The sequence below is a fragment of the Bufo bufo genome, chromosome 11 (genome assembly GCF_905171765.1).
Source record: "Bufo bufo chromosome 11, aBufBuf1.1, whole genome shotgun sequence".
Taxonomy (NCBI): domain Eukaryota; kingdom Metazoa; phylum Chordata; class Amphibia; order Anura; family Bufonidae; genus Bufo; species Bufo bufo.
Genome location: NC_053399.1, coordinates 34,051,675 through 34,079,459, shown reverse-complemented (window position 1 = coordinate 34,079,459; position 27,785 = coordinate 34,051,675). Strand labels below are relative to the sequence as shown.

The window sequence follows — 27,785 nt, the reverse complement described above, 5'->3', positions numbered from 1 at the left end:
CACCTAACCCAAGCCCGAACTTCTGTGAAGAAGTTCGGGTTTGGGTACCAAACATGCGTGATTTTTCTCTCACGCGAGTGCAAAAACGGCATTACAATGTTTTGGCCTCGCTGCGGAAAAATCGCGGTGTTCCTGCAACGTACCCGCACATTTTCCCGCAACGCCCGTGTGAAAGAGGCCTAAGAATGTTCCAAACTGTTGTTTTGGCCAGGCCTAATGTTTTTGCTATCTCTCTGAGGGGTTTGTTTTGCGTTTTCAGCCTAATGATGATTTGCTTCACTGATAGTGACAGCTCTTTGGATCTCATCTTGAGAGTTGACAGCAACAGATTCCAAATGCAAATAGCACACTTGAAATGAACTCTGGACCTTTTATCTGCTCATTGTAATTGGGATAATGAGGGAATAACACAGCTGGCCATGGAACAGCTGAGAAAGCCAATTGTCCCATTACTTTTAGTCCCTTAACAAGTGGGAGGCACATATGCAAACTGTTGTAATTCCTGCACCGTTCATCTGATTTGGGTGTAAATACCCTTAAATTAAAGCTGACAGTCTGCAGTTAAAGCACATCTTGTTCGTTTCATTTTAAATCCATTGTGGTGGTGTATAGAGCCAAAAATGAAAATGGACCTGACTGTAGATCAAAATGAAAAATTCTAAAACATAATTTATAGGTCATTTATGAGCCTTAGGCCGAATGCACGCGGCCGTGAGCGGTCCGTGGTAACCCGGCCTGGATTCCTCCTGAGAGCAGGAGCGCACAGCGTCATTGGTTGCTATGACGCCGTGCGCTTCATGCCGCCGCTGCACTACAGTAATATACTCGTATGATCTATACGAGTATATTACTGTAGTGCAGCAGCGGCATGAAGCGCACGGCGTCATAGCAACCAATGACGCCGTGCGCTCCTGCTCTCAGCAGGAATCCAGGCCGGGTTACCACAGACCGCTCACGGCCGTAAAATTATGAAAAATATATAAAAAATAAAAAATAAATTAAAAAGTTTAAATCACCCCTTTCTGTATAATAAAATAAATAAATACCTAAATAACAATAAATATAAACATCCTGGGTATCCCCGCGACCGAAAACGGCCATAAAATATATAAAAAATAAAATAAAACACAATACGGTGAATGGCGTAACGGAAAAAAAGGGTCAAATTGGCCGATTTGCCATTTATTTTCATTGCTTCTCTTAACCAAAAAAATTTAATAAAATGTGATCCAAAAGTCATGCAGACTCCAAAATGGTATCAATAAAAACAATGAATTGTCCCGAAAAAAAATTGCCCCTAAACAGCTCAGTAGACAGAAGTATAAAAAAATTTATGGTTGTCCGAAAATGATGTAAAAAAAATTCTCAAAGTCTAAATTTATTTTTACACTATTTACACATAAACCTATACATATGGGGTATCATTGTAATCGTACTGACCGCGAGAATGAAAGGCATGGGTCAGTTTTGTCATAAACAAAACGCCGTGGGAACAAAACCCGTAAAACAGTGTTTTTTTTCCAATTCCACCCCATTTGGAATTTTCTTCCCGCTTCCTACTACATTTTATGCCATAATTAATGGTGCATTAGAAAGTACCAACTTGTCACGCAAAAAAAACGAGATTTTTGTATAACTTACCAGTAAAATCTCTTTCTCGCTCTTTCCTTGGGGGACACAGAAGACCTTGGGTATAGCTCATCTCCATAGGAGGCGTGACCACTAAGTGAAAGCTGTTAAGCCCCTCCTCCACAGCTATACCCTCAGCCTGGAGAGAAAGGGCAGCCAGTTGCGTGTCCAAGTAGTGAGAAAAGGCAAAGTCCAACAAGGAACCAACAAGCCAACTACCCAACGGGTAACACAAACTCGGAAACCGTGTAGAGAAAACAATGAATGGGTGGGTGCTGTGTCCCCCAAGGAAAGAGCGAGAAAGAGATTTTACTGGTAAGTTATACAAAAATCTCGTTTTCTCGCCCAGTTTCCTTGGGGGACACAGAAGACCTTGGGACGTTCAAAAGCAGTCCAAAAGGGGAGGGACCACAGCACCAAGGCGAAGCACCCGAAGGCATCAAGGAACCGCCGCCTGCAGACCCAGGCGGACCAAGGCAGCATACGCTGAAGCCAGAGTATGCACCCTGTAGAACTCGGTAAAGCGTGCACGGAAGACCTGTGGCCGCCCTGCTCAAATGCATGGCCGAAGCCCAATGTCTCCGGCCCAGGAGGCACCGATCGCTCTGGTGAAATGAACGGTGACAGCAAAGGCAGAATCCTGCCCTCGGTGCGGTAACCTCAGCAATAGCCAATCTGATAAAGCGGAGGGAAACCACCCTGGAGTCCGTCAACTCTAAGCGCGGACCTCCAGGAAACCCAAGAGACCAAACGTCGACAAGAGTCGGAGATCTCCAAGTAAAACCGGCAAGGCCCAAACAACGTCCAAATCGGTGAAGTGTTGAAGCGAAAGGCAAACACCACCTTCAGAAGGAAGGAACGGGATGTAGAACAGCCCTGTCCTGGGAAAAGACAGAAGGCTCAGAACAAAAAGGGGCCATTCAGGCACCCGTCAGAGACACGACTGATACGGAAACACAACCGTACAGGACAGACGGGGTAGAGAGAACTTCTGTAACGGCTCCAAGGACAAGATTGGAGCGCCGAGAGCTCAGTATGAAGTAACCAGGGCGATACCGAAGGACAGTACAGAGGAACCAAAGAGCCATTTCGAGTAAGAAGGTCTTGACAGGCCCAGAGGGCCGGGGAACGCTGGAAGAGGAAGAACATCGCTGACACTTGACACCTCAAGTAAAGGAATCCCAGTCCCAGGTCCAGGCCGGACTGGAAAAAAAGACAGAACCATGGGGAGAGAAAAGGTCAGAGTGGGGAATGCACAGCTTCCCACAGAACCCCAGACAAAAGAACCATAAGTCTTACGACAGATCCTGGACGAAATACAGCCAGGAGCGGACAGTAGCAAACCCGCTGGAGTCGCCTGGCAAGCGGGCGAAAAAAACCAATGTGATCAGGCGCAGACCAGTAACACGGGCAGAAGTCGACAAAACTGGTCCCGTCGGCCCCAGGGCAACGTTGTCCCGTATCCACCCTAGCGGGGGAGTAGAAGGACAGACTGAAAGGAACCAAAGGGCCCGCCCAGCATCCGCCAGATGCCAGGACAAGACAGGCTAAAGTCCATGCTGATGTAGCTATGTTCTACAGTCCCGGTGTGGGAGATCAAAGGACAATCTGGACCGAAAGGTAGTCCCCCCCAAGTTACCGAGAAGGTAAGTCTACAGCAGGACCATTGACTTAGAATGGACCACGCAATCTGCACTCAGCGGGAGGACAGAACGCGGTAGACTCGGTAAATAGGCACAGCTAATACAGCCAGTGTGGACAAGGGAGACAGTACGAGGCCAAAAGGAACACCGGAACCATCCACATGAACAACCATGCTCTCCCCAGAGGGGAGGACAGTGAAGGAACAGCCTCTGAAGTCTGGCGGGACAGAAGCCACATCGGAGTGATCTGTACCGAGCGGGAGCCAAACAGAGCCGGCGAGATAAGGTAGTCGAGACAGAGGCCGGCATAACACCCTCCAATCGAAAGGAGGAGTGGGCAACAGGGAAGCCATAGGACAGCTCAAAAGCAGAACCCTGCTACACTGTGAGATGCCCGGTTCACCGCCTCGCAGAAGGCGAATACCCTGAAGAACCCAAGGCGGAGGTCCTCCGGACCTGGGTAATCGAGCACCCAAGAGAATTTGGGTGACCTTCCCGAGAAAAGCGGCCCGCACCTGGTAGCAGATCAGACTGAAGCGTAGAGGCGCCAAGAGGAAGGACTCATACCACACTACATCCGAAGAGGAGGAAATTGCAGCAGGCAAGGGAACCGCAGTCCTGCCAGAGCCAACGAAGAATTCGAGGGGCGCTCCAGACAACAGCACTCCCGACCATGTGACCACTAACGCAGGGAAGCAATACCGCGGAAGGACGAATGGGCACGCATCTAGGACCCATGAACACTCCCTGGGATGAAGGGCCAACTAAATGAATGAGTACCACACAGCTCCGTGCAGCAGAGAGCAAGTAGAGCCCGTCCGGGTCAGGTGGACAGAATGAACTCCTTAGAGACGAGTGCAAGGTTTGCGGCAAGCATCGTTTCCCAAGAAAACAAAAGTATGCCGCAGGAAGTAGATGAGGCATACGTACGAGCAGCCCGTAAGCAGTGAGAAGGCCAACCCACCTACAGGAGGAGAAGGCATACACGGCCCAAACAACGCACAAGAACGTCCGCTCACTGCAAAAATGTTAATTCAGCGAAAAAGGGGGCTCGCCACAGAGTGCCACAGCATGTACGGAATTGCAAAGTGCAACCTGAAAGGGAGTTATGCACAAGCCTAGTATAGCATGCGATGGAACGCAAGCAGTCCGCCCCGAAAGGGGGGAAATTGTATCTGGCAAACTGCAGTCTGCAAGAGTGCAAAGGCCGGTCCCAAAAGGGAGTGATGCCTAAGGCCGTACCTACTTCAGAGAAGCAGGACATACCCTATAATCCAGCAGGAACGCAGGAGGTCCACCTAGTGAAAGGGGAACATGCACAGGGTTATCCTAGCATTAAGTGAGTGTGCAATAATACACCCAACACTGATTTAGCGAGAGTGCTACTACTCTGCCAATGAAGGGGGACATGTACAAGTCCAGCACAGCCATACAAGGACAGCCGTGAATCTCATGAGCGTGCCAAATTCTGCCCATGGAACAAGGGGTGGTCACGCACAAGGCCAGCACCGTATCCAATGGGAGTGCAAGCGTTCCACCCATGTTAGAGGGCCATGCTCATGGCCAGCAAGGTATCCGGTGAGAGTGTAGCATGCCGCCCAGAAAAAAGGGGGGGTAATGCACATGGCCAGCATCTCATCCAGGGAGAGTGCGTGCACCCGCCATGTATGGGAGTCATACACATGGCCAGCAACGTACTGGTGAGAGACAAACACAGTCAGTGAGAATGTGTGTATGTCACCTGAGGAAGGAAGGCATGCCCATGGCAGGCAGCGAATCCAGCGAGAGTGCATACACCGCCCACGGAATAGGGGTCATGCATATGGCCGACAGCGGATCCTGCGAGAGTGCAAGCACCCCGCCATGTATGGGGTACTTACACATGGCCAGCAACGTACCTGCGAGAAAACAACCACAGACAGAGGGATGTATGTATGCTGCCTGAATCATGCCTATGGCCGGCAGCGGAACCAGTGAGAGTGCAGCATAGTAACATAGTACATAAGTTCATCATAGCACATCAGAGAGAGTGCAGCGTTCCGCCTATGGAAGGGGGTCGTGCACATAGCCAGTACCGAATCCGGTGAGAGTGCAGTATTGCGCCTAAAAAGGGGGGTCATGCACACGATCGGCAACAGATCCAGTGAGAGTGTAGCGTTCCGCCTAAGAAGGGGGTCACGCACATGGCCGACAGCGAATCCAGTGAGAGCGCTGCGTTCCGCCCATGGAAGGGGGTCATGCACATGGCCGGCAGTGAATCCAGTGAGAGTGCGGCGTTCCGCTTAGAGAAGGGGGTCACGCACATGGCCGGCAGCAAATCCATAGAGAGTGCAGCATTCCGCCTAGGAAGGGGGTCATGCACATGGCCAGCACCGTATCCGGTGAAGGTGCAGCATTCCGCCTAAAAGGGGGTCATGCACATGGCCAGCCGGCAGCCAGGGAGAGTGCAGTATCCCGCCTGGGGGGGGGGGGGATGCACATGGCAGGCACCATAACTGGAGAGATGATGAATGCTGCCTACGGAAGGGCCGCATGCACTTGGCCAGCGCCGTATCCTGGAAGAGGGCAGGAAAACTGCCTAAAAGGGGAAATGCCCTAGCACCGACGCAGGTTGGGAGCGCAACACTATGCCGCCTGTGGAAAGAGGGCATGCAGACATGCAGCACTACTGATGAGGCTGCAGCGTCCTGCGCAGTCCAATAGAAATCTGTTATATATATATATATATATATATTTTTTTTTTTTATTAAAAACACAGCCTCTCTGAGGCTAAAGGGGGCCACCATATAGGGGCACAGATAGTCAGGAAAAAGGGGGGGGGCCAGCCATACAGGCCCATTGGGAGCCGGCCTGTACCCAAAAGGGTTAACATGGATCCGGCCTGGAGGGCGGCGCTGCGATCCCCTGGGGGCGGAGGAACCTCCCGGCGGGAAAAATTCGCGCCTGGAGAAGTTCCCGCCCCCTCCACCAGAGGCCGGAATTTTGCGGCCTAGCAGGCCGTGAGGCCGGGGTCTAAATTTGCGGCGCCCGGTATGTACCGCCGGAACCTGAGGCGGAGTGGCGCATCAAACCGGCCGTGGGTGCCCACCCCGCGGGCCGGTCGGAATTGCGGCCCAGCAGGCCGCGAAGCCTGGGCCACAATTTGCGGAGCCCCACCGACCGGCACCGACGGTCGGCCGGGGCCTGCTGAAGTCAAGCCCAAAGCCGGCCGCGGGAGCCCACCCCGCCGGCCGGAATGGCGGCTTGCCGGCCGCGGGAGCCCACCCCGCCGGCCGGAAGAGTCAGGGGCCCGGAATAGCGGCTTGCCGGCCGCGGGAGCCCACCCCGCCGGCCGGAAGAGTCAGGGGCCCGGAATGGCGGCTTGCCGGCCGCGGGAGCCCACCCCGCCGGCCGGAAGAGTCAGGGGCTCGGAATGGCGGCTTGCCGGCCGCGGGAGCCCATCCGGCCGGAAGAGTCAGGGACCCGGAATGGCGGCCTAGCAGGCCGCGGAGCCTGGGCTAAGATTTTTGCGGCGCCCGGTCGCACCAGAGTACCAATGTCGGCCGGAGGCGAGGCCTCACTCCACAGCCGTCAGGAGCCTCAGGCCTTGAGCAACACTCCGGTAGGAGATGGGGGGGGACCCAGAGACCGGGTGCCTGTGGTAGAAATAAACTATGTTGCCGCTTCTGTAGCTGGCTGTGGAGACAGCCACTGGCTGCATGTCTATGGGAGCCAGGCAGGGGTAAGGCAGAAGGAGATTGCCGCTCTGCAGGTGCCAGCATAGATCCAGCAGGGGACTAGAGGCCCAGTATGGGGGTCAGGCACGCAGGAGACCGGGGGGGACGGGGACGTAGGGCTGGAGAAGCCTCTCTCTTACCACAGCCGTCTTCACCCTCGGGTCCATTCCAGCAGGGTCGCCCCTTCAGCTACTGGCACCGTAGTGGCAGGACGCTGGAAGAGGGACTTGGCGTGCGGGCGACCCTTGGGCTGGCGGGATGCAGGGGAGCTAGGCTGCCCTGGTCCACCTTGCCTTCTGTGGGGGAGGCAGCAGTGCGGGTGACCGGCACTGGCGCAGCTCAACCCCGGGAGAACAGAGAGGTCTAGTGCGACTCTGTTATCCCTGATGATCTGGAACAAAAAGAAAATAAAAAAGTAAAAATCTAAAATTTAAACAAGGAGAAAACAGCCCTGCAGAGCAGGGAGTGTCTTGCCTCCTTGGACACTAAGCAAAAAACTGGCAGTCTCTCTCTCCAGGCTGAGGGTATAGCTGTGGAGGAGGGGCTTAACAGTCTTCACTTAGTGTCACGCCTCCTAGGAAGCTGAGCTATACCCAAGGTCTTCTGTGTCCCCCAAGGAAACTGGGCGAGAAATAAAGCCCTCATACAGCTATGTGACTGGATATATATATTAAAAAAAAGTTATGTCTGACGGAAAATAGGGAAGAAAAATGAAAACGCAAAAACGGAAAAAAAAAAAATACAAAAAAAAAAAAAACACAAAAAAACCTCCGGTATTCTAAGGATTAAAGGATTATTTCCATTTCACCCTTTCATGATGGACACTGGAATAACCCTAATATGCAAACCATTCAATCTTCCTCAACATTTACAGGAAATATGATTTGTGCGCACCTGATAAAAGTCACAGTTTCAACAACCATGGCATGAATGGAGCTCAAAACAACAAAGATTCTCAAAATGAAGCGGACTTTGCTTATAAGAGGGGCAGTAGAATGCATGTAACTGTACTGTAGCTGCTTCGCTTTGGGAATCTGTCGGCGGTTCAGGTTTTCAAGTCACAAAGCTCCAACTAAGGTCATTTTCAATATTCATAGGGACAGCAGGATTTTAGTACAGTAGAATTTATTTTCCTGCTTTTTTTAATGGTAATCTGAGGACAGAAAGCTCGATTCCACCACTGGGTCACTTACAATTTGTGTGCACTAATGGCTGCCTTGGCATTAAACAGGATATTACCTTTGTCCCGCATCTCTGCTTCTTGGGCGGCTATGCTGCAGTTGCTGGATGTGGTGCTGGCTTCAAAACCATTAGCTGATTCACTCTCACAAAGGCCTTCCTGCGATTCTTCCGCCACACTGTCCACTTCAATGGTTATGTCACTCTCGCTCTTTATGCTGTGAGACTCATCGTGGCTCAAGGCAAGGGGCGAAGGCTCAGAATAAGTTTGAGGTGGCAGGACAGCGGGCTGCAGGGTGGGGGCAAGGACAGTCTGTGCTTCTGGCTCTGGCTTCACTATGACCATGTCCTCCACCTTGTCCTTTTCATCAAAATCATCCAAGTCCACTTCATGACAAACTAAAGTTTCTGGTCCAATCATGGGCATGATGTCCTCTTGCTCTTCTTTATATGAAATCCTTGCGATGTCATTCAGCGGCATGTCGTAGTCCTCAGTCCTAGTGCTCTGCACGTGTTCTAGCTCCGCCGTTAAGGAGGGCATTTCCTCGTTGGTATTCTGGACCTGCTCTTCCTTAATGATGCAGATGGGTTCCAGAGCTTCGCAGCTTTCTACTGGTTTCTCCTCCACAGTAATAATGGGCAACTCTGGCTCGCACTCCGTGCGCAGCTTTTTTTCTGGGGATGTCTGCTCCACAGGTTTTCTTTTACAAGCTTTCTTCTCCTTCGTCTGTTGATCATTAGGAAGTTCTAACTCATTTGGAACAAACAGCAACTCCTTACATTGTAACGAGGCGAACGGAGTAAAGTCTAAGGCTTCAGGTTCTATTCTGGGTTCTACCTTGGGTTCCGGCTCACAGTCTTCTTCTGCAGGCACCGAAACACTTTTTACGGTCTCCGGACAAGGCTCTTTTGTTTTGCTTCTTCTGCCTTTTTTTGGCAGATTTTCTGTCTCCTTGACCTCAACAATTTGTTCTGTTTGCTTCCCGTAACTCTGCACAATTTGTTCACTTTCTTCCACCTCTTGCTGTAAGGTCTCTGCTGGCTTTATAGGGCTCGTTTCCTGATCTTTCACAGGGCAAACAACTGGAGTGATGACTTCTTCTTCTTCTTCTTCTTCCTCCTCAATAATATTCTCAACCACGTTATCAGTTTGCTCAGGCTCCTTTTCGACCATTGGTAAAACCTCCTCCTTCACAGGTGTCTTTTCGATAGCTTCCTCCGAATCGCTTTCTGATGTTGATGAATCTGGAATCAGAGTGAACCATTATTACAGCAAAATCTCATCATAATACAAAATTGACAGCACAATCCAAGCAAACAAATTTACGGTGCCAGTGATCTGAACTCACCATTCGAGCATCTATCTGAATCGTACATTCCCGAGTTCCTTCTCGTCCTCCTACGAGCTGTTCCAAACAGGTACAGAGTAAGAATTAGTAGAGAATTTCAGCACAATGGTGGAGATTCATCAAAACTGGTGTACAGGAAAACTGTATTTCTTGCTCGTAGCAATCAGATAGACCAGCACCTCCAAGTAATATGAAAAAAAGTACAGGTGCACGCTCCTATGACTGACATGAAAAAGCAAACAAACAGTATATGTAGCAGCACACTGCTGAAAGCGCAAAGACACATGCAAACACTGGAAACATGGATTATTCAGAATTGCATTACTGATATACTTCTCACACATGAAAATTAGAAACTCTTTGCGCACATTTTTGATTAAAATTGCGTTGGACCCATCTACCAACGGCAAGGTGGCTTCTTCAGATGGGACCTACACTATCAGATTTGGGCCTACAGATGTCATACCAGTGTAGGATCCAGCTATGCTATACACATATGAGGAAGTGGCTGCCTGAAAATCAGGAATATGCACTCCTGCCCTTTTGTCCAAGAATTTTGTAGGCCTAGGCCCAAAAGAGGCAAGTATGATAGTGTAGTTTCCCATCTGAAGAAGCCACCTTGTCCCTGGTAGATGTGCCTGACAAGAATTTTAATTGCAAACATTTTTAAAGAGCTTCAAATTTCATGTATAGTACAGTGCCTTGCAAAAGTATTCACCCCCCTGACTTTTCTCGCGTTTTATTACATTACAGCCTTAAGTTTAATGTTTTGTTAATCTGAATTTTATGTGATGGATCCGAACACAATAGTCTAAGTCGGTGAAGTGAAATGAGAAAAAAAAAAGATAAATAAAACTATTTAGAAATAGAAAACAGAAAATTGGCATGTGCCACATTGGCATGTGGTATGTATTTACCCCCTTTTTTTAGGAAGCCCATAAAAAGCTCTGGTGCAACCAATTACCTTTAGAAGTCACATAATTAGTGAAATGATGTCCACCTGTGTGCAATCTAAGTGTCACATGATCTGTCATTACATATATACACCTTTTTTGAAAGGCCCCAGAGGCTGCAACACCTAAGCAAGAGGCATCACTAACCAAACACTGCCATGAAGACCAAGGAGCTCTCCAAACAAGTAAGGGACAATGTTGTTGAGAAGTAAAAGTCAGGGTTAGGTTATAAAAAAATATCCAAATCTTTGATGATCCCCAGGAGCACCATCAAATCTATCATAGCCAAATTTAAATAACGTGGCACAACATCAAACCTGCCAAGTGACGACCGCCCACCAAAACTCACGGACCAGGCAAGGAGGGCATTAATCAGAGAGGCAGCACAGAGGCCTGAGGTAACCCTGGAGGAGCTGCAGAGTTCCACAGTAGAGACTGGAGGATCTGTACATAGGACGACAATAAGCCGTACGCTCCATAGAGTTGGGCTTTATGGCAAAGTGGCCAGAAGAAGAAACTGGTCAGAGCTGATGGAAAGATGGATGGTGCTAAATACAGAGATATTCTTGAGCAAAACCTGTCCCAATCTGTGCGTGATCTGAGGCTAGGACGGAGGTTCACCTTCCAGCAGGACAATGACCCCAAACACACTACTAAAGCAACACTTGAGTGGTTTAATGGGGAAACATGTAAATGTGTTGGAATGGCCGAGTCACAGCCCAGATCTCAATCCAATAGAAAATCTGTGGTAGGACTTAAAGATTGCTGTTCACAAGCGCAAACCATCCAACCTGAAGGAGCTGGAGAAGTTTTGCAAGGAGGAATGAGCAAAAATGCCAGAGATAAGATGTGGCAAGCTTATAGAGACTTATCCAAAGCGACTTAGAGCTGTGATTGCCGCAAAAGGTGGCTCTACAAAGTATTGACTTTAGGGGGGTGAATAGTTATGCACATTGACTGTTATTTTGTCCTATTTGTTGTTTGCTTCTCAAAAAAAAAAAAAAAAATCATCTTCAAAGTTGTCGGCATGTTCTGTAAATTAAATGATGCAAATCCTCAAACAATCCATGTTAATTCTAAGTTGTGAGGCACCAAAATACGAAAAAAGTCAAGGGGGTGAATACTTTTGCAAGGCACTATAAGTTTAGTAGTAATGCAATTCGGAATAATCCATATTTCCAGTGTTTGCGTGTATTTTTGCGCATTGGAGCAGTGTGCTGTTACATGTCTATGGACACCTTTGCATTCATTTTTTTATTGCTTGTTTGCTTACTAAAAGCAAAATTAAAGTGTAGCTGTCATTTCAGGTATTTTTTTTCACAATAGTCTGCTAAGTGGGTATACACGAAAAAACTATTTCTGGCCATTATACGACTTGTATCCAGTATTTGTAGCAGGTTTTTGCAATTTGTCTGTAATTTTCCCTCCTCCATCCCCAATACCTGTGGTCACTCCCATACAAATAAGACAGTCTTGCTGGAAATGGCAGGTTTGAGTGACTTTTACCTAATGTGTATGGTAGTGTACATACAGGAAGCGCCATATTAGATGGCAAACTCCTAGGCCTCATTCAAATGGTTGTAATGTGGGCTCATTCGGAGCATCAGTATTACAGCTGCAAATTCCAGTCCGACCATACATGTAATGACCCAAACTTATAGCATGGTAGATCCCCACAATGCTTTTAGTTTGGGTGCACAGACTTGTGGTCGGGCTAGCATTTGAGGCTGTAATATGGATGCTAACAGGCACCCACATTACAGATGCCGGAACAAGATCTTAGACTGATCCAAACTTTACAGACTCAAGGGGGTTTTCCAAGAATTTTTAACTGATCAGCGGAGGACCGACACCCAGGACCCGCGATGATCAGCTGTTTGAGAAGGCGCCAGCACTCACAGTGCTGCCGGGGCCTTCTCTCTGCTCACCAAGCACAGCGCTGTACATGAAAGTGAATGGGGCTGAGCTGCGCCTAGGCCATGTGACCGATGAATGTGACGTTACATGGCCTAGACCAGTGTTTCCCAACCAGTGTGCCTCCAGCTGTTGCAAAACTACAACTCCCAGCATGCAAAGACTGCCTACAGCTTTCAGCCTACAGCAGGGCATGGTGGGAGTTGTAGTTTTGCAACAGTTGGAGAGCCGCAGTTTGCCTATCACTGGCCTAGACAAAGCTGCAAGAAGGTTGCAGCGCTACTGTGATCCTTCTCAAACAGCCGATTGGCGGGGGTCCCGAGTTTCAGACCCCCACTAATCAGATACCGATGACCTATCCAGATGATAGGTCATCAGTTAAAATTCCCAGAAAACCCTTTTAACAATTAAATTAGGCTATTTTCACACTTGCGGCAGTTCCGTCTCACAAATGCATTGCAAGAACGGATCAGTCTCTCCGCTGGTCATGCGGACAGACGGATCCGTATTGTATGTTTTTTCACATTTTTACCAGTCTGCGGTTTTGAATGCCGGATCCGGCACGAATAGATTCCTATGGGGAAAAATGCCGGCATTCCGGCGAGTCTTCAGTTTTTTTCGCCGGAGATAAAACGGTAGCATGCTACGGTTTTCTCTTTTGCCTGATCAGTCAAAATGACTGAACTGAAGACATCCTGATGCATGCTTAACAGATTACTCTCCATTCAGAATGCATTGGGATATGCCTGATCAGTTCTTTTCCGGTATAGAGCCCCTGTGACTGAATTCTATGCCGGAAAAGAAAAACGCTAGTGTGAAAGTAGCCTTAGTCATTGTAAAAATCGGATGAAAATCCATATATAAAGGTTAGCAGGTCTTTACTGCTGCTTCCCTTACCTTCTACTCCATTTGACAAGAAATTACCGTCGGGCAGGCTGTGCCTCACATTTTTATTGGCTGTTTTACTCTCACTATTGGGTGTCTTGGGCATGGCACAAGACACATTAGTCTGCAGGGTTGATTTTAAGGGAGGGCGTCCTCGCTTTATTTTGTTTCTCTCATCGTCCTTCTTTTCCTCATTTTCATCTTTATTCTGAAAGAACAAAGAAGTTCACTGTAATGTGTTGTAAGCCTGCCCTCAAGCCCCCAAATACTCGAGCCTCACATTTACAATGGATAAGAAGTTACAAGATTACATTATACGACTGAGAAAACTGGTAAAATGTAAGGTTAATGTAATTACTTTTGTTTTTTTCTTTTGCTTTCTTTTTGTTCCAACTTTCTCCGTAGGCCAGATGATTCGGTCGGCTTTTACCCATTCATCATATCTGTAAGAGAATGAATTGTACATGCCAACTGCTTGACGAATATCAGGACTGCACAGCAGAAAACGTTACACAGAAACATCTCCAACTATTCAAACTGGGTAAAGCCGCAGAGGCATCAATCACTGTACATACATCATGTAATAATGGAGGCCTTCTGCAACAGCCACCATGACTCTTCCATACAGTACACTTGTCGGCACGTTGCGTCATTGTAAATCCTGACTTACCTTACATTCCAGCCATAATAGTGCACCAGGTACAGCAACTCTCCTCCGTCTACCTCGGTGCTCTTGATATTGGCTTCATAGATTTTCTGGGTTTTCCCACGTCCATATTTGACTTTCACTTTGGTGCCTGCGAGATAGTCTTTATCCTCCGAGTCGTCGTCTCCTTCGCTGTCTCCTTTGTGGTCTGTATCGTCTCCTCTGTACGAGGCAACAATACCAATGTGAATGGGGGGATGGAAATCAATACATCAGATTACAGCTGTTCTTTAAAAAAAAAAAACACCCAGTGACCAAATTAAAATGCTTATTATTTAGAACAGAGGAAACAAAACCCAGGGTTGTGGATCTTGGCAGGGATGCCCTACTGGTAATAATGTTGGCATAGCAAACTAATGACTGCCACTGTTACCAACAGGAAGGCACTCTGTTATGTGCTGCCGTTCCCTCTTGGCATACACTTTATAGTAACCAAGTGACCCAGCATGTGTTTGTAAATTGTAAGTGGGGCATACGTGGGTACAGACTGTCAATTACAACCTGAGAAATAAATGGATTCTTGTGATTTAACACAGAGATCAAGTATAAAAATATAACTTAAAAGGGGTTGTGCAGCCAGTCCATATTGATGACCTATCCTTAGGACAGGTAATCTATCTGATCGGTGGGCGTCCATCGATGGGCACCTCTCTCGATCAGCCGTGAAAAGAGGAAGTGGAGCTTGTAGGAGAACTGCTTCCCCCTTGAGATGACACTGTGTGTCATCCCGCTTGCAGTGGCAGTGCAGTAGGATTACAAGTGCTCATCCCAATTAAGTGAATGGAACAAGCACCATTAATTACACTGCGCTGCTGAGACTTCCAAGACTACACGCAGTGCATTCTTGAAGAGGCAGTAGTGCTCATACAAGCGCCACTAATTGACGGGTGCCAGGAGTCAGACCACCACCCATCAGATATTGAGGACCTATCTTGAGGATAGGTCATCTATATGTACTGGCTGCACAATCCCTTTAAGTACTGACATGGCTAGATGTTTCTCGAGGTTCCCAGGTCTGGTAACACTTCCCCCACAATGGCAGATGCTGAGCCAATGTAAAAAACAGGCATTTCTTCTCAAGGAACATAAGCCACCATCTCTGGGAGTGGTTTACTACCCCCTTCCCCACTAAGCACACAAGCATGCCTAGCTCAGCCAGAGGTGCAAGTGTACAATGGGTGGCAGTGTGGCGTGGTCCTGAGAATAGGTCATCAATCTAAAACCCTGAACAACCCCTTTAATACACCTGCTTCACTCACCCATCACAGAGATGGTCATCCTCCTCCTCATCAGACTCCTGATCAGACTCCTCTTGTTTCTGGCTTCTCCTGTCTTTTGATTTGCAGGATAGGCTTCTCCTTCCTGGAGAAGCATCATTTTCCTTCTTCTCATCGCTTTCATCCAGCTCCTCTTCCACATCTTTATTTTCCTTGTCGTTGTCCTTTCTTTGGTCACAATCTTCAGGATCTTTTGTGACTGAAACTGCATTACAAGCGGGCCTTCGCCTCCCCTACAGAAAACATACGAGTTATCCGTATGATCTATTCTGATCTCTGTCATTTAAAGGGCGGACCTCGAATCGCCACTTGAACCATCTACCCACATCCAAAAATTAACAAAAACCCCATTAGAGGAAGTTTGTCTGCTGCAAAATCACAATTAAAACTAACCGCAATGCCTGGCAGGGGTGCCTCCCTGTATTATACACGTACCATAGACTAAAATGATCCTGCAATCACGGGAAAGTCATCTGCAAATTAGGTATTCAGTGCAGAAGTTGAGGGTGTGCCTGAGCCGCATGGTGCATCATAGCTCTGTGTCTTTGCCTCCCAGCATACATTGATTAACAGGGCCAGACATCCCCATGGCTCTCGCCTGGTCCCGAAATCCTGCTTCCAACAACGCTGCTTATGCTGTACTATCCATTGATGCCTGGACAGAGTCATGTACTGCACTTGTGCTCAGGTCTAATGCAGGCGCACTGAATACCTCATTTGCATATGTATTAAAAGATTAATTTCTCCTGGATTGCAAGATCCCTTTGGCAGCAAATATGCAATACAGGGAGGCACGTCTACCAGGCATTGTGGTTAATTTAATCGTGATTTTTCTGCTCACATACTCCCTCTAAAGAGGACCTGTCACCTCTCCTGACCTGTCTGTTTTAGTAACTACTTGTATTCCCCATGTACTAACAATTCTAGAGCATCTCTTATAGTTCTATGACGTGCGGTTCTGCTACTATTCTTGCTAGAATATTATGGATATAGGTACAGATGGGTGTTACCAGCTAGGGGGGTGTCCCTGTACAGACTGACACTATCTAATCAGTGCTGCCAGTGTCAGGCTGTGCAGGGACACACTCCCAGCTGTTAACTCCCATCTGCACCTATATCAATAAACTTCTACCAGGGATAATAGAGGAATGGCACAACATAGTCATAAGAATAGAGGCTCCAGAATTGATATTACATGGAGAATGCAAGTAGTTACTAAAACAGACAGGTCAGGAGAAGGGACAGGTCCTCTTTAAAGGGAACCTGTCACCGGGATTGTGTGTATAGAGCTGAGGACATGGGTTGCTAGATGGCCGCTAACACATCCGCAATATCCAGTCCCCATAGCTCTGTGTGCTTTTATTGTTTAAAAAAAACAACGATTTGATACATATGCAAATTAACCTGAGATTAGTCCTGTATGTGAGATGAGTCAGGGACAGGACTCATCTGAGGGTAATTTGCATATGTATCAAATCGGTTTTTTTCCCACAATAAAAGCACACAGAGCTATGGGGACTGGGTATTGCAGATGTGCTAGCGGCCATCTAGAAACCCATGTCCTCAGCTCTATACACAAAATCCCGGTGACAGGTTCCTCTTAAGATCGGCCAATTATAATTTGATGTCTCACAGCCACCTGTTTTCTGCAAGCGATGTCTCGGATCTTGGACCCAAGGTTCACATTGGCACAGTCGGGGTTCCTACCCTTCTATTTTCTATGACAAAAAGTGAAAAGCAATATATATCCTCACATGTTGAAGTGTATGTAATAGGTCAGAAGGCCTTGAGAATACATGACAGACAGTTTCATGCCGTCTCCAGTACTCAGCCTGCACATGGTCATTCCCTGACATCCACAGATTTTATCCTATGTGTAGTGTAACTTCACACAGAAGCAACAAGTAAGCCTTCCGGAGCTGCACAATTATTAAATACTCACCCTTGGCGATATGACTTCAGTCTCTTCCTTCTCATTCTCACTGGTAGAATCGGTGTCATCATCATCATCATCATTATCATCCTCCTTAATCTTTGCGTTGACTGGGGGGTCTGCATCTTCTTTCTTGTCACTATTCTCCATTGGTTCTTCCTGTGCCGGGCTTTCCTCTATAGGTCTAGGGTCATTATGGTGAATAGTCCTGAACTGAATTTCTAAGGAACGGCAATATTCCTCAAACCGATACAAATACCTGAAATTAGAAGTCAAAGGTCAAATAGAGCAATCATTTTTTCTTTTCTTTGTAGCTTGTACACCTTCGGAGGCATTTTGTTACGATTGCCCGTCTTCTGCCCCTCTTTACTAGGAGGCCACAAAATCAAATGTTCTTCAATACACGACAGCCGGATATTATACATCATATAGAGTAACAAACATTTTTGGGCCTATTACTAACAAGCCTGAAACATTGCTGTTTGTTCACATAATGCACTATATCCAGCTGGATCAATAAACTGACTAATTGAATTATATTGTGGTGTGCTGTTGTATATATAAAAAAAAAAGAAGAAGAAAATAAATTATATATATATATATATCCAGATAGCTCACCACCTTCTCAGAATGAAAAAGGTGCTCTAGTCTTAACTGATCACCCAATCGGTAAAAAATGGAAAGTAGGAAATATATGTATATATGACTGGCACTCAATATGTGGGTCATATAAACACAATTTAATATTGCAGCAAAAGATTAAACAACAACACTATAAAAATTCATACTAAATAAGTCTGCTTAGGCCAACCCTAACCATCCACTAGAGTTAGAGTTGGCCAAAGCAGACTTATTTAGTATGAATTTTTATAGTGTTGTTGTTTAATCTTTTGCTGCAATATTAAATTGTGTTTATATGACCCACATATTGAGTGCCAGTCATATATATTTCCTGCTTCCCATATATATATATATCTATATCAGAGTCCCAAATATGTGAACTGCACAGCAGAAATGTAGAGAAACGGGTGCCAGCGGCTGATGGAGCGATCCTCTCCTCCAAGATAATCGAAAATATCCACAGCACTTTTCAGTAAAAAAGTGTAGGTTTATTCACCAGTAGCAACGTTTCGGTTCACACACTGGAACCTTCAGAAAGGTTCCAGTGTGTAAACCGAAACGTTGCTACTGGTGAATAAACCTACACTTTCTTACTGAAGGAAGTGCCGTGAATATATTCAATATTATTATTAATATATATATATATATATATATATATATATAAAAATAAATAATCAAAATTAGAGAACAATTTATGAACACTTGATTTTTCAGAAATAATGTCATCTACATTGATCATCATTTGTTTCAATTTTTTTTTTATTGAAATAAGCAAATATTAGAATACATGTTCTTATGGCCCAATAATCCGGGTTGGTGGAATATTCTTGAACATAAAATACAACATATAATTTTAGTTTTTCAGTCACTTGGATAAATATAAAACATCTGGTTGGTGTTCTCAGGCGTTCAGAGCCCATAAACCTCAAGAATGATATATAGCCAACTTATATTTAATCAAATGAGGTTAACATAGAATAACAGTAGCATCAGCATTGTATGTAAATCCAGGAATGATCCACTGAGCCAATGCCTCCGGCCAGTTTGGAGGCATGCGGGGTAAGTGATATACTTGTCTAGAGGTCCCGGTCCCGTTTTAGACATGTATTTTGGTCAGGCAGACAGTCTGGCGCGAGCGTGGGTACCATCTCTTTCTACACCTCCCAAAATTGATCATCGTTTGAAGGATGTTTTGTAAGGGGTACACCATGCCATTAGAACAGGGTTTTCCAAAATAACCAAAGTATATCAACATAAAACCTTTATTTTTCAAAACGTGTGATGCTCATAATTAGAGAACAGCAATGACGGTAGCACAGAGAGATTCTAACTACATTTTAGTCAGTAGATGTGTACAGGCCCTCGCTTTAAAGGACTTCAGCACATCTGCGGCCGCAGGACATCACTCGTCTCTCGCTCTGGTGGGATTTTGCTCCACTCTTCTTCCAGTCTCTAACAGTTCTATGACTGGTGTGGGTTTCTTGACCATAACTTTGTCACCAAGGCTTTTCCAGAGGTTTTCTATTGGGTTTAGATCAGGACTCTGGGCCGGCCATTTCATTCTTTCAATGTTTTCAGTTTCAAGGAACTGCTTTACCCGTTTTGCTGTGTGACAGGGGGCATCGTCCTGCATGGAAATTGCTGGCTGATTGAGTGATGAATGCAAGGAAGGAACCGTGTGTTGTTGAAGAAGGTTCTGATCCACACTTGCATTCACTCTGCCATGTAGCTGTATGAGAGGTCCAACTCCTGCTGCAGAAAACATTCCCCAAACCACTTCCTCCTCCACCTTTCACTGACTTCTTTACACACTTTGGGTTCAGTCTTTCCCCAGTTTGTCGACGAATATAATGTTTCCCATCAGACCCAAATAAATTAAACTTGCTTTCATCACTAAAATGAACTCAGGACCACTTCTCCTCTGTCCACACAACATGCTCCTCAGCAAAGTCCAGCCTTCTGATGTTTTCTGCTAATGAGAGGTTTGGTCACTGCAGAGTGGGCTTTCAGTCCAATGCTCCTAAACATCCAGACGCTGTATGACGAGACAGATCCTTAACCTGTTCAGTGCTGAACTGGCGAGCAATTCCAGCTGCAGTGTCGAAACGATTACCCATGGAGATTCTCCGCATTATCCTGTCCTCTCTTGCATTTGTCTTTTGAGGTGGCGACCAGCCTTCTTGGGGGACTTGAATGAGTTTGTGATGTTGTAAAGATGCAATATTCTAGAAATCACAGACTTGGAACGGCCAACTTCTCTTGCTATGGCTGATAGGGTCACCTCTTTGGCCTTCATCTGGACAACCTGCTGCCGGAGGGTTTCAGTCACTTTGGAACGGCGCACCATTTTGGTAAAAGTCAGTGAAAACTGGAAAGTTAGGCTGCCAGGTAAATAGGGTTTGTCAGATCATTAAGGAAATTAGCACCAGTTACCAGATTAACACCAATAACTTGCAGGTATCTGAAAGTGTTCTCTAATTTTGACCAGAGTTCCTTTTCAATTATCTCATTTACATTTTTATTCTGTGATTTAGAATAAATACAATTTATGAAATAAGCTTAGAATACTGCTATTTTACTCATGTTAGGATATATTCACATAGGACTACACTATGACCTTGACATTTCGGAAATTGTGTCTTCTGTAATTTTGATCGCCACTGTATGTATACTATAGAGCAGGGGTGCACAACGTTTCCTGGTTGGGGGCCACATTGCCAGACTGAACCAATGACGAGGGCCGAAATAAAAATTTAAAGGTGTATTAACAACTGAAATATTGTACTTATGGCATATTAAACACACATTATATACCATTAATGTCTAGTTACACTTCCAGGACTCCATCTAATGGGAGAAATACATGAAAAATACATGTGAGCAGCCACAAGACATAGGCATACATGTCTGTTACCAGATGGTTGGGGGCCGCACAAAATGGTATCAAGGGCCGCATGTGGCCCCCGGGCCGCAGGTTGTGCACCCCTGCTATAGAGAGACACACACGATACCTTACACTCCAACTTACTTTTTGTATGCTGTTTTTACATTGTAAGACGCTGCCGAATTCAAAATAGGAATGCCAAGGTCCATATAAATCTGCTTCCATACAGGGCCGCTTTCAATCTGATGAGCAAAAAGAAAATTACAGATATATCAATCCCTCAACAGGTTACTGAAGCAGAGATAGTACTCACTCCAACTTCTACTTACTTTGTCACAACCCCCCTGCTGATACACAAGTCGAAAAAGCTTGAAGAGGTTTAAATCCTTGTAACCCAATACTGGCGGCTTGTTGATTGGGGATCCTAGTAATAAAAAAATAAATAAAAAAATAGAGGAAGATCCATAAAAATGGCATCTCATGAACTGGACACAAGCTGTTGCACATGCTAATCACATGTATAATATAGAAAATTTTATCAAATATAGAAAGGATGAGATAATCAGAAGATGTTTTAGGAAACCAGAATATATATTTTATATATATATATATATATATATATATATATATATATATATATAATCAATCTTTTTTGTAGAACTCCGCACTGTGCCAGTCCTCTGTTACTCCCCCTAAAACTATATGAATACATTAACAACTGAGTACTATCATTCTCCTCATCAACAGGGTGTGTCCCTAACCAAGTCTGATCATGTCCAGAGTGACTGGACACGGTTAGGCCACTTTCCTATCACCGTTTAGTTTATCGTTCTTCTGATCCATCAAAAGAACAGGGGGAAATTTTTTTTTTTAAATACATTTAAAAAAAAAAGGATCCTTTATTTTAAGCATCCGTTGTGCTCATTTTGCATTCATTATTTTAGACGGTAAAAAAAAAAAAGGACTGCTCTCGTCTAAAATAACAGATCTCGGACGGAGCTGACAAAAACTGATGCAAAATGAGCATAACGCATGCCCAAAAATAAAGGGATCCTTTTTTTTTTTTCTGTTCTACTGACAGATCAGAAGAAAGGAAAACGAAATGGTGATGTGAACGTGGCCGCAGACAGTGTAGGGACACACCAATCTATTCACACATTTCCAGGGTACGGTGATGCAGGGTTGTAAGAAAATATACTCCACAATTTTATTTTGTGGGGGCTACAGGAATTTAGTTATTGGCCATATCCTCTCTAATGGGGTATTCCAGTTACTGTATATAAGCTTATCCTCCTATTCACAGGATAGAGGAGAACTACTAGATTGGTGGAGGTGTGACCGCTGGGGTCCCCATGAGTCTTGAGAATGAGGGCCCTGTACCTCGCGGGGCCTCCAGAAATAAATGGAGTGGCTGGTCAAGCATTTAACGTGCAGCTTCATTCATTCTCTATGGGACTACCGAAAATACTCCCATAGAGAATGAATGGCGTTCCACGGTGCATGCTCAACCAGCTGCTCTTTTCGTTTCGGGAAAGCCCACGCAGTATAAGGTCCCTTGTTTTTGTAATTGGTCAAGTCCTAACTGTCAGACCCCCACCGATACAGAGTTACTCCCTATTCTGTGGAATAACCAGAATACCCCTTTAAGGTAATTTATAACAAAATCAAACAGACGGCTATATCATTTTGAGGAAATCGTTGTAAAGCGGAGGTGGATTGAACAATGATTTTTTTTTGTTTTTATTCAATTTCCCTCTCTTAAGCAACTTTCTTATGATCCTGGACAACCCCTTGAAGAAAAAAAAAAAAAAAAACCCTTTAACATTGGATTATTGTACAGATGAAGAGGCCCTTTTAAAGTAATTTAAAAGAGTATTCTGACTGATTGAAGTTATCTCCTATCCACAGGACTATTATATCCTATCCCTGGTACCTCCACCAATCATGAGAACGGGGGCTCCGTACCCCCTGCAGCCCCCCTGAAATGAACGGAGCGACCGGTCGCACATGCATTTATTTCTGTAGGAGCTCCGGAGATAGCCGAGTACAGTGCTCAGCCTTCTCTGGAATTCCCATAGAAATGAAAGGAGCAGGAGCACAGATGCCCCGTTGCTTTTAGGGTGTTTGCATGGGGTGCGGGGCCCCCTGTTTTTGAGATCTAATCGTTATCCCCTATCCTGTGGATAGAGGATAACTTCAAACAATTGGAGTCCCCCTTTAATACTGCAATACCAGAATATTAGTGGGCGAACCCAGAAGGTATACAAGACTGCATATGCTAGAAGAGAGGAAGCACAAATAAAATGCCTTGGCTGCGGTGTAACCTTATAACTGCCATTATTTCCCTTCTGTGAATGAAGCAAAGAAGAAATGACATATGAGCTCAACATTGCAGTCGTCTTTCAACTAATGTTTGTGAAAAGAAATTCAGAGAAACAGGCACCGTCCCGAAATGAGGCGAATGAAAAAAAAAAAAAAAAAAAAAAAAAAGACAAAAAAAAAAAAAACCTTAGGGCCCCCACACAGACCGACCAAACTTACAGAACAAGTCACTGCCTAGGGGAGACGAGCACCCCCCCGCAGCATGGGCCCTTGGTCGGGTCAGTGGGTGAGGGACAGCCTACAGTCTGAAGCCTGGAGGCAGCCGCTGCAAAAGTAGAAAAACTCAAATCAGGTTTATGAGGAGGTACATAGCCCACCAGCAGTCTGCTATCACCTACTATGGAGCACCATCCTGAAACTTTTATACTGTGTGTATGCAAAAGGTAAAACTTAGCTATACATAGCAACTAAATATGCATTTCACATACCGTCATGTAGCATCCAATACCCCAACCAGGAAAGATCAAGCTCAAGACTCATATGTAGCATCAAAACCGGTCCGGGACCACATGCAAGGGCATACGGACCCTAGAGGCAACCATGCGGCTACGGTGCAGGCCTTAGAGGGAGGGTCAGGCCTTCTTGGTCCCATCCACGTAGCTGCCAAGTGGCGCGAGCAGGACTCCCCTCTCAAAGGGCCATGCATCATTAGAAGACAAGTGGTTGGGAATGGTCCAAGGGTGATGGAAAGGGAGTAGAAAGGGGAACAAACGTGAGGCAAAACCCAGCACGATAAGGTGGGGGCATTTGGATCTTGGCTATAGGTCCCTACTTTTTCCGCATGTCCCTGGGTGTGTATGAATATACCAGACCTTAGTTCGCACAGAATTTCACGTAAATCAGACATCAAAACAGTTCAGTGAACTATTCAGCTCTGCTACACTGGTATACAACGCTGTCGTACCATTTCATGTAATTGTATTTGATTAGCAAAGATTCAAAACTTTTTTTGGGATCAGTTCCGGTGCTGACGGAGGAATAGCTGCATGGTGCTATATCTCGTTAGTCAATTAGCACGTTGACTACTATTCCATCCCACAAGGCGGCTGTTCCCTGCACGTGTAGGCGACAGGTACCCCTCGTTTCCTGCGAGTGTGTGGGAGATGTTCTCTTGATGTGTTTTTGGATCATGGAAATTACATCTGCCCCCCAAACTAATCCAGTTCAGTGAGTCAGCAAAGAGAAACCTAGGGGGCAGCTCGCCATTTCCGTAAAATAAAATAAAAAATGACAAATTATAAAGCGACTGCGGTAACCAAGTGCCCACTTTGCCGCTCAGGCAGCTGGGATATATGGGACACAGTCTTCACACTAGAGAGCTGGCGGTCAGAAATTATTTCGATACCCACATTGTGATGGTGGCTGGTGGCACATGTCAAAGATACACTGCCTGTCCAAAAAAATTTATAAAAAAAAAGGTCACACACTCTAATATTTCGTTGGACCGCCTTTAGCTTTGATTACGGCACGCATTCGCTGTGGCATTGTTTCGATAAGCTTCTGCAATGTCACAAGATTTATTTCCATCCAGTGCTGCATAAATTTTTCACCAAGATCTTGCATTGATGATGGCAGAGTCTGACCGCTGCGCAAAGCCTTCTCCAGCACATCCCAAAGATTCTCAATGGGGTTAAGGTCTGGACTCTGTGGTGGACAATCCATGTGTGAAAATGATGTCTCATGCTCCCTGAACCACTTTCACAATTTGAGCCCGATGAATCCTGGCATTGTCATCTTGGAATATGCCCGTGCCATCAGGGAAGAACAAATCCATTGATGTAATAACCTAATCATTCAGTATGTTCAGGTAGTCGCTGACCTCATTCTTGGAGCACATACTGTTGTTGAACCTAGACCTGACCAACTGCAGCAACCCCAGATCATAGCACTGCCCCCACAGGCTGGTACAGTAGGCACTAGGCATGATGGGGGCATCACTTCATCTGCCTCTCTTCTTACCCTGATGCGCCCATCACTCTGGAACAGGGTAAATCTGGACTCATCAGACCACATCACCGTCTTCCATTGCTTTAGACTCCAATCTTTATGCTCCCTAGCAAATTGAAGCCTTTTTTTCCGGTTTGCCTCACTGATTAGTGGTTTTCTTACGGCTACAAAGCTGTTCAGTCCCAATCCCTTGAGTTCCCTTCACATTGTGCGTGTGGGAATTCTCTTACTTTCACTATTAAACATAGCCCTGAGTTCTACTGTTGTTTTTCTTCGATTTGATTTCAAACGTTTAAGTGATCGCCGATCACGATCATTCAGGATTTTTTTCCCGCCACCTTTCTTCCTCGAATACGATGGGTCCCCACTATACTTCCAGTTTTTAATAATGCGTTGGACAGTTCTTAACTCAATCTTAGTCGTTTCTGCAATCTCCTTAGATGTTTTCTCTGCTTGATGCCAATGATTTGACCCTTCTCAAACAGACTAACATCTTTTCCACGACCACGAGATGTGTCTTTCTACATGGTTATTTAAGAAATGAGAAGCAACTCATTGCACCAGTTGGGGTTAAATAACTTGTTGCCAGCTGAAAGATAATCGCCCATGCAGTAATTATATAACTATTTGCTTAGTTAAATCCAGGTGGCGACTTTTATTTTTGGACAGGCAGTGTATTTAAGCGAGATATTTGGATAAACCATCAGACTGGAATTCATGGGTTGGAGTAGATATGGAGGCAGTGTAGCATTACACAGAGCTATGGAAACAGCAGAGCGACAGCCCGCTCTGATCCTTCCATAAACCCGGCCACCAGCTCGGTGCTTAGTCCCAACTCGCCGTGGAATGGTAAAATGTAACAACCCCTTTAAGCATATCTATTGTCATCTTTTTATTTCTTTGATTACATGAAAATCTTTGTTAAAGGGGTTGTCCGGGTTCAGAGCTGAACCCGGACATACCCATAATTTCACCCAGTCAGCCCCCGACATGAGCATCGGAGCAGTTCATGCTCCAATGCTCTCCCCTTGCCCTGTGCAGGATCGCGCAGGGCAAGGGCTCCTTTATTTAATATAACACACTGCTGGGCAGAGGCTTCTGCCCAGCAGTGTGTTTGGTGACGTCACCGGTTCTGATGGGCCGGCTTTAGCACTGTCCTAGCAGTTTTACAGGCTAGGGTAGCGCTAAAGCCCACCCATCAGTGCCGACGACGTCACCGTGCTCACTGCTGGGCGGAAGCCTCCGTCTGGCAGCCTGAAGGAGAGCCCGGTACGTTACCAGAACTCCACAAAATGCCCTTGCCCTGCACGATTCAGCTCAGGACAAAGGAGAGCATAGGAGCATGAACTGCTCCGATGCTCTTGTCAGTGGGGCTGCCTGGGTGAAATTCTGGGTATGTCCGGATTCAGCTCTGAACCCAGACAACCCTTTTAAGTATCTGATCGAATAAAGAGGCATCTTCCTCTTTAAAATAGCTTAAGTCCAAATATATATGCCCCATCAATTTCGCCACCTTCTCTTTTGTGGGTTTATTATATGTTGTATATGAATAGCTTCTAATTTCTGTAATAATACATACAGTAGGGAGGGAGGAGGGGGATGCAGCTGCAGGTTTTTCCTTTAAAAGCTGTGAGAGGGGACAGCTCACTGGTTCACAGTCTTCGGCACAGCATCATACCACTAAGCAGGCATGGAGTCAGAAAATATGCAAAAAAAGACCCGAAAAGATGTTCCAGGAGACGGCCATTTTAATTCGAGTGCTTTCAGAGTAATGTAACCTACAATATCCAAAAGCCCTATATGGACAGGGGATGTCTATCTGGAATACCATTAGGGCGAGTTCACACATAGGTTTATAATAGCGTTATTCTGCACTTACATTTTTGGTGTTTATTTTGCAATAAAAACACCCGTTCCAGAGACTAGTTTAAAGTCTACGGGAAATATGAAACTCAAGTGGGTTTTTTGTGTTTTTGGCCTCTTTTAAAAAACAAACCAATAAAAAACGCAGCATGCTGGAGCTCTTGACGCTTTTTTCAGGCATTTTGACATCTTCTCTTTATAGGGGAAAAATGCCATGAAGAAAATGCAATTGGCAAACACACTGGGGTCATTTGTCAAAGTCAGTTGTTTTAAAACCCAGCGCTGCCGCAGGATGTGCTTGATTTATGACAAGGCGCTGGCCTTGTCATAAAATAAGGCGGATCCTCTGGCACTCCGCACGCCAGGCTCTTGCTGGAGTAGGTTTCAATCACAATTTACACCAGGAACCAGCCTACAATACACCGCCCATAACTCCCCAGTGGCGAGGGCGGCATGGAAATGCCATGTGAATATAGGCGCACAGGCATTCAAAAAGTTGCAAAACAGGGCTGCGCGACAGTTTTATAACCAGTTTCAGGCACAGTGGAGGTCATAATAAGTCACTCCCATTGTTTGTAAATAAAAATTATCAAAATTTTAGATGCCGGTCCTAATACCCCTTTAGCTAGCGATGGATGTGACGAATTTATGTAGAGGTGCCAGCCTCCACATAACTTTGGCTAATCCACCGCCTGTCTAAATCTACGCCAGCTCACTTGCTGGCATAGATATAGACCATTCTCGATACCTCAAACAGGTGTAGAAAATTTTAAGATATCGGTCTGCTGATCTGCCCCCTTTTTTAGACCTGGCTTGAGCAGGGAAGAGTAGCAGATTGTGCCGCAAATAACCTTTGTGCTGAAAACTGCGTCAGATATATGCCAAAAAGTGGTATATATCAGTT

General features: G+C 45.7%; 1 protein-coding gene across 3 annotated transcripts in view; it reads right to left on the bottom strand.

Moving 5' to 3' along the window:
- The window catches only part of ARID4A (AT-rich interaction domain 4A), a 111,427-nt gene that overhangs the window by 18,511 nt on the left and 65,131 nt on the right, over nucleotides 1-27,785 (bottom strand). For all 3 annotated transcript variants that reach the window (XM_040411278.1, XM_040411280.1, XM_040411279.1), the window contains 9 exons: nucleotides 21,019-21,113; nucleotides 20,834-20,931; nucleotides 17,194-17,443; nucleotides 15,234-15,484; nucleotides 13,939-14,136; nucleotides 13,627-13,711; nucleotides 13,281-13,476; nucleotides 9,517-9,573; nucleotides 8,228-9,412 (listed from right to left, as the gene is read on the bottom strand). In XM_040411278.1, the coding sequence (XP_040267212.1) occupies nucleotides 8,228-9,412; nucleotides 9,517-9,573; nucleotides 13,281-13,476; nucleotides 13,627-13,711; nucleotides 13,939-14,136; nucleotides 15,234-15,484; nucleotides 17,194-17,443; nucleotides 20,834-20,931; nucleotides 21,019-21,113 (2,415 nt within the window). The remainder of the gene's footprint in view (nucleotides 1-8,227; nucleotides 9,413-9,516; nucleotides 9,574-13,280; nucleotides 13,477-13,626; nucleotides 13,712-13,938; nucleotides 14,137-15,233; nucleotides 15,485-17,193; nucleotides 17,444-20,833; nucleotides 20,932-21,018; nucleotides 21,114-27,785) is intronic.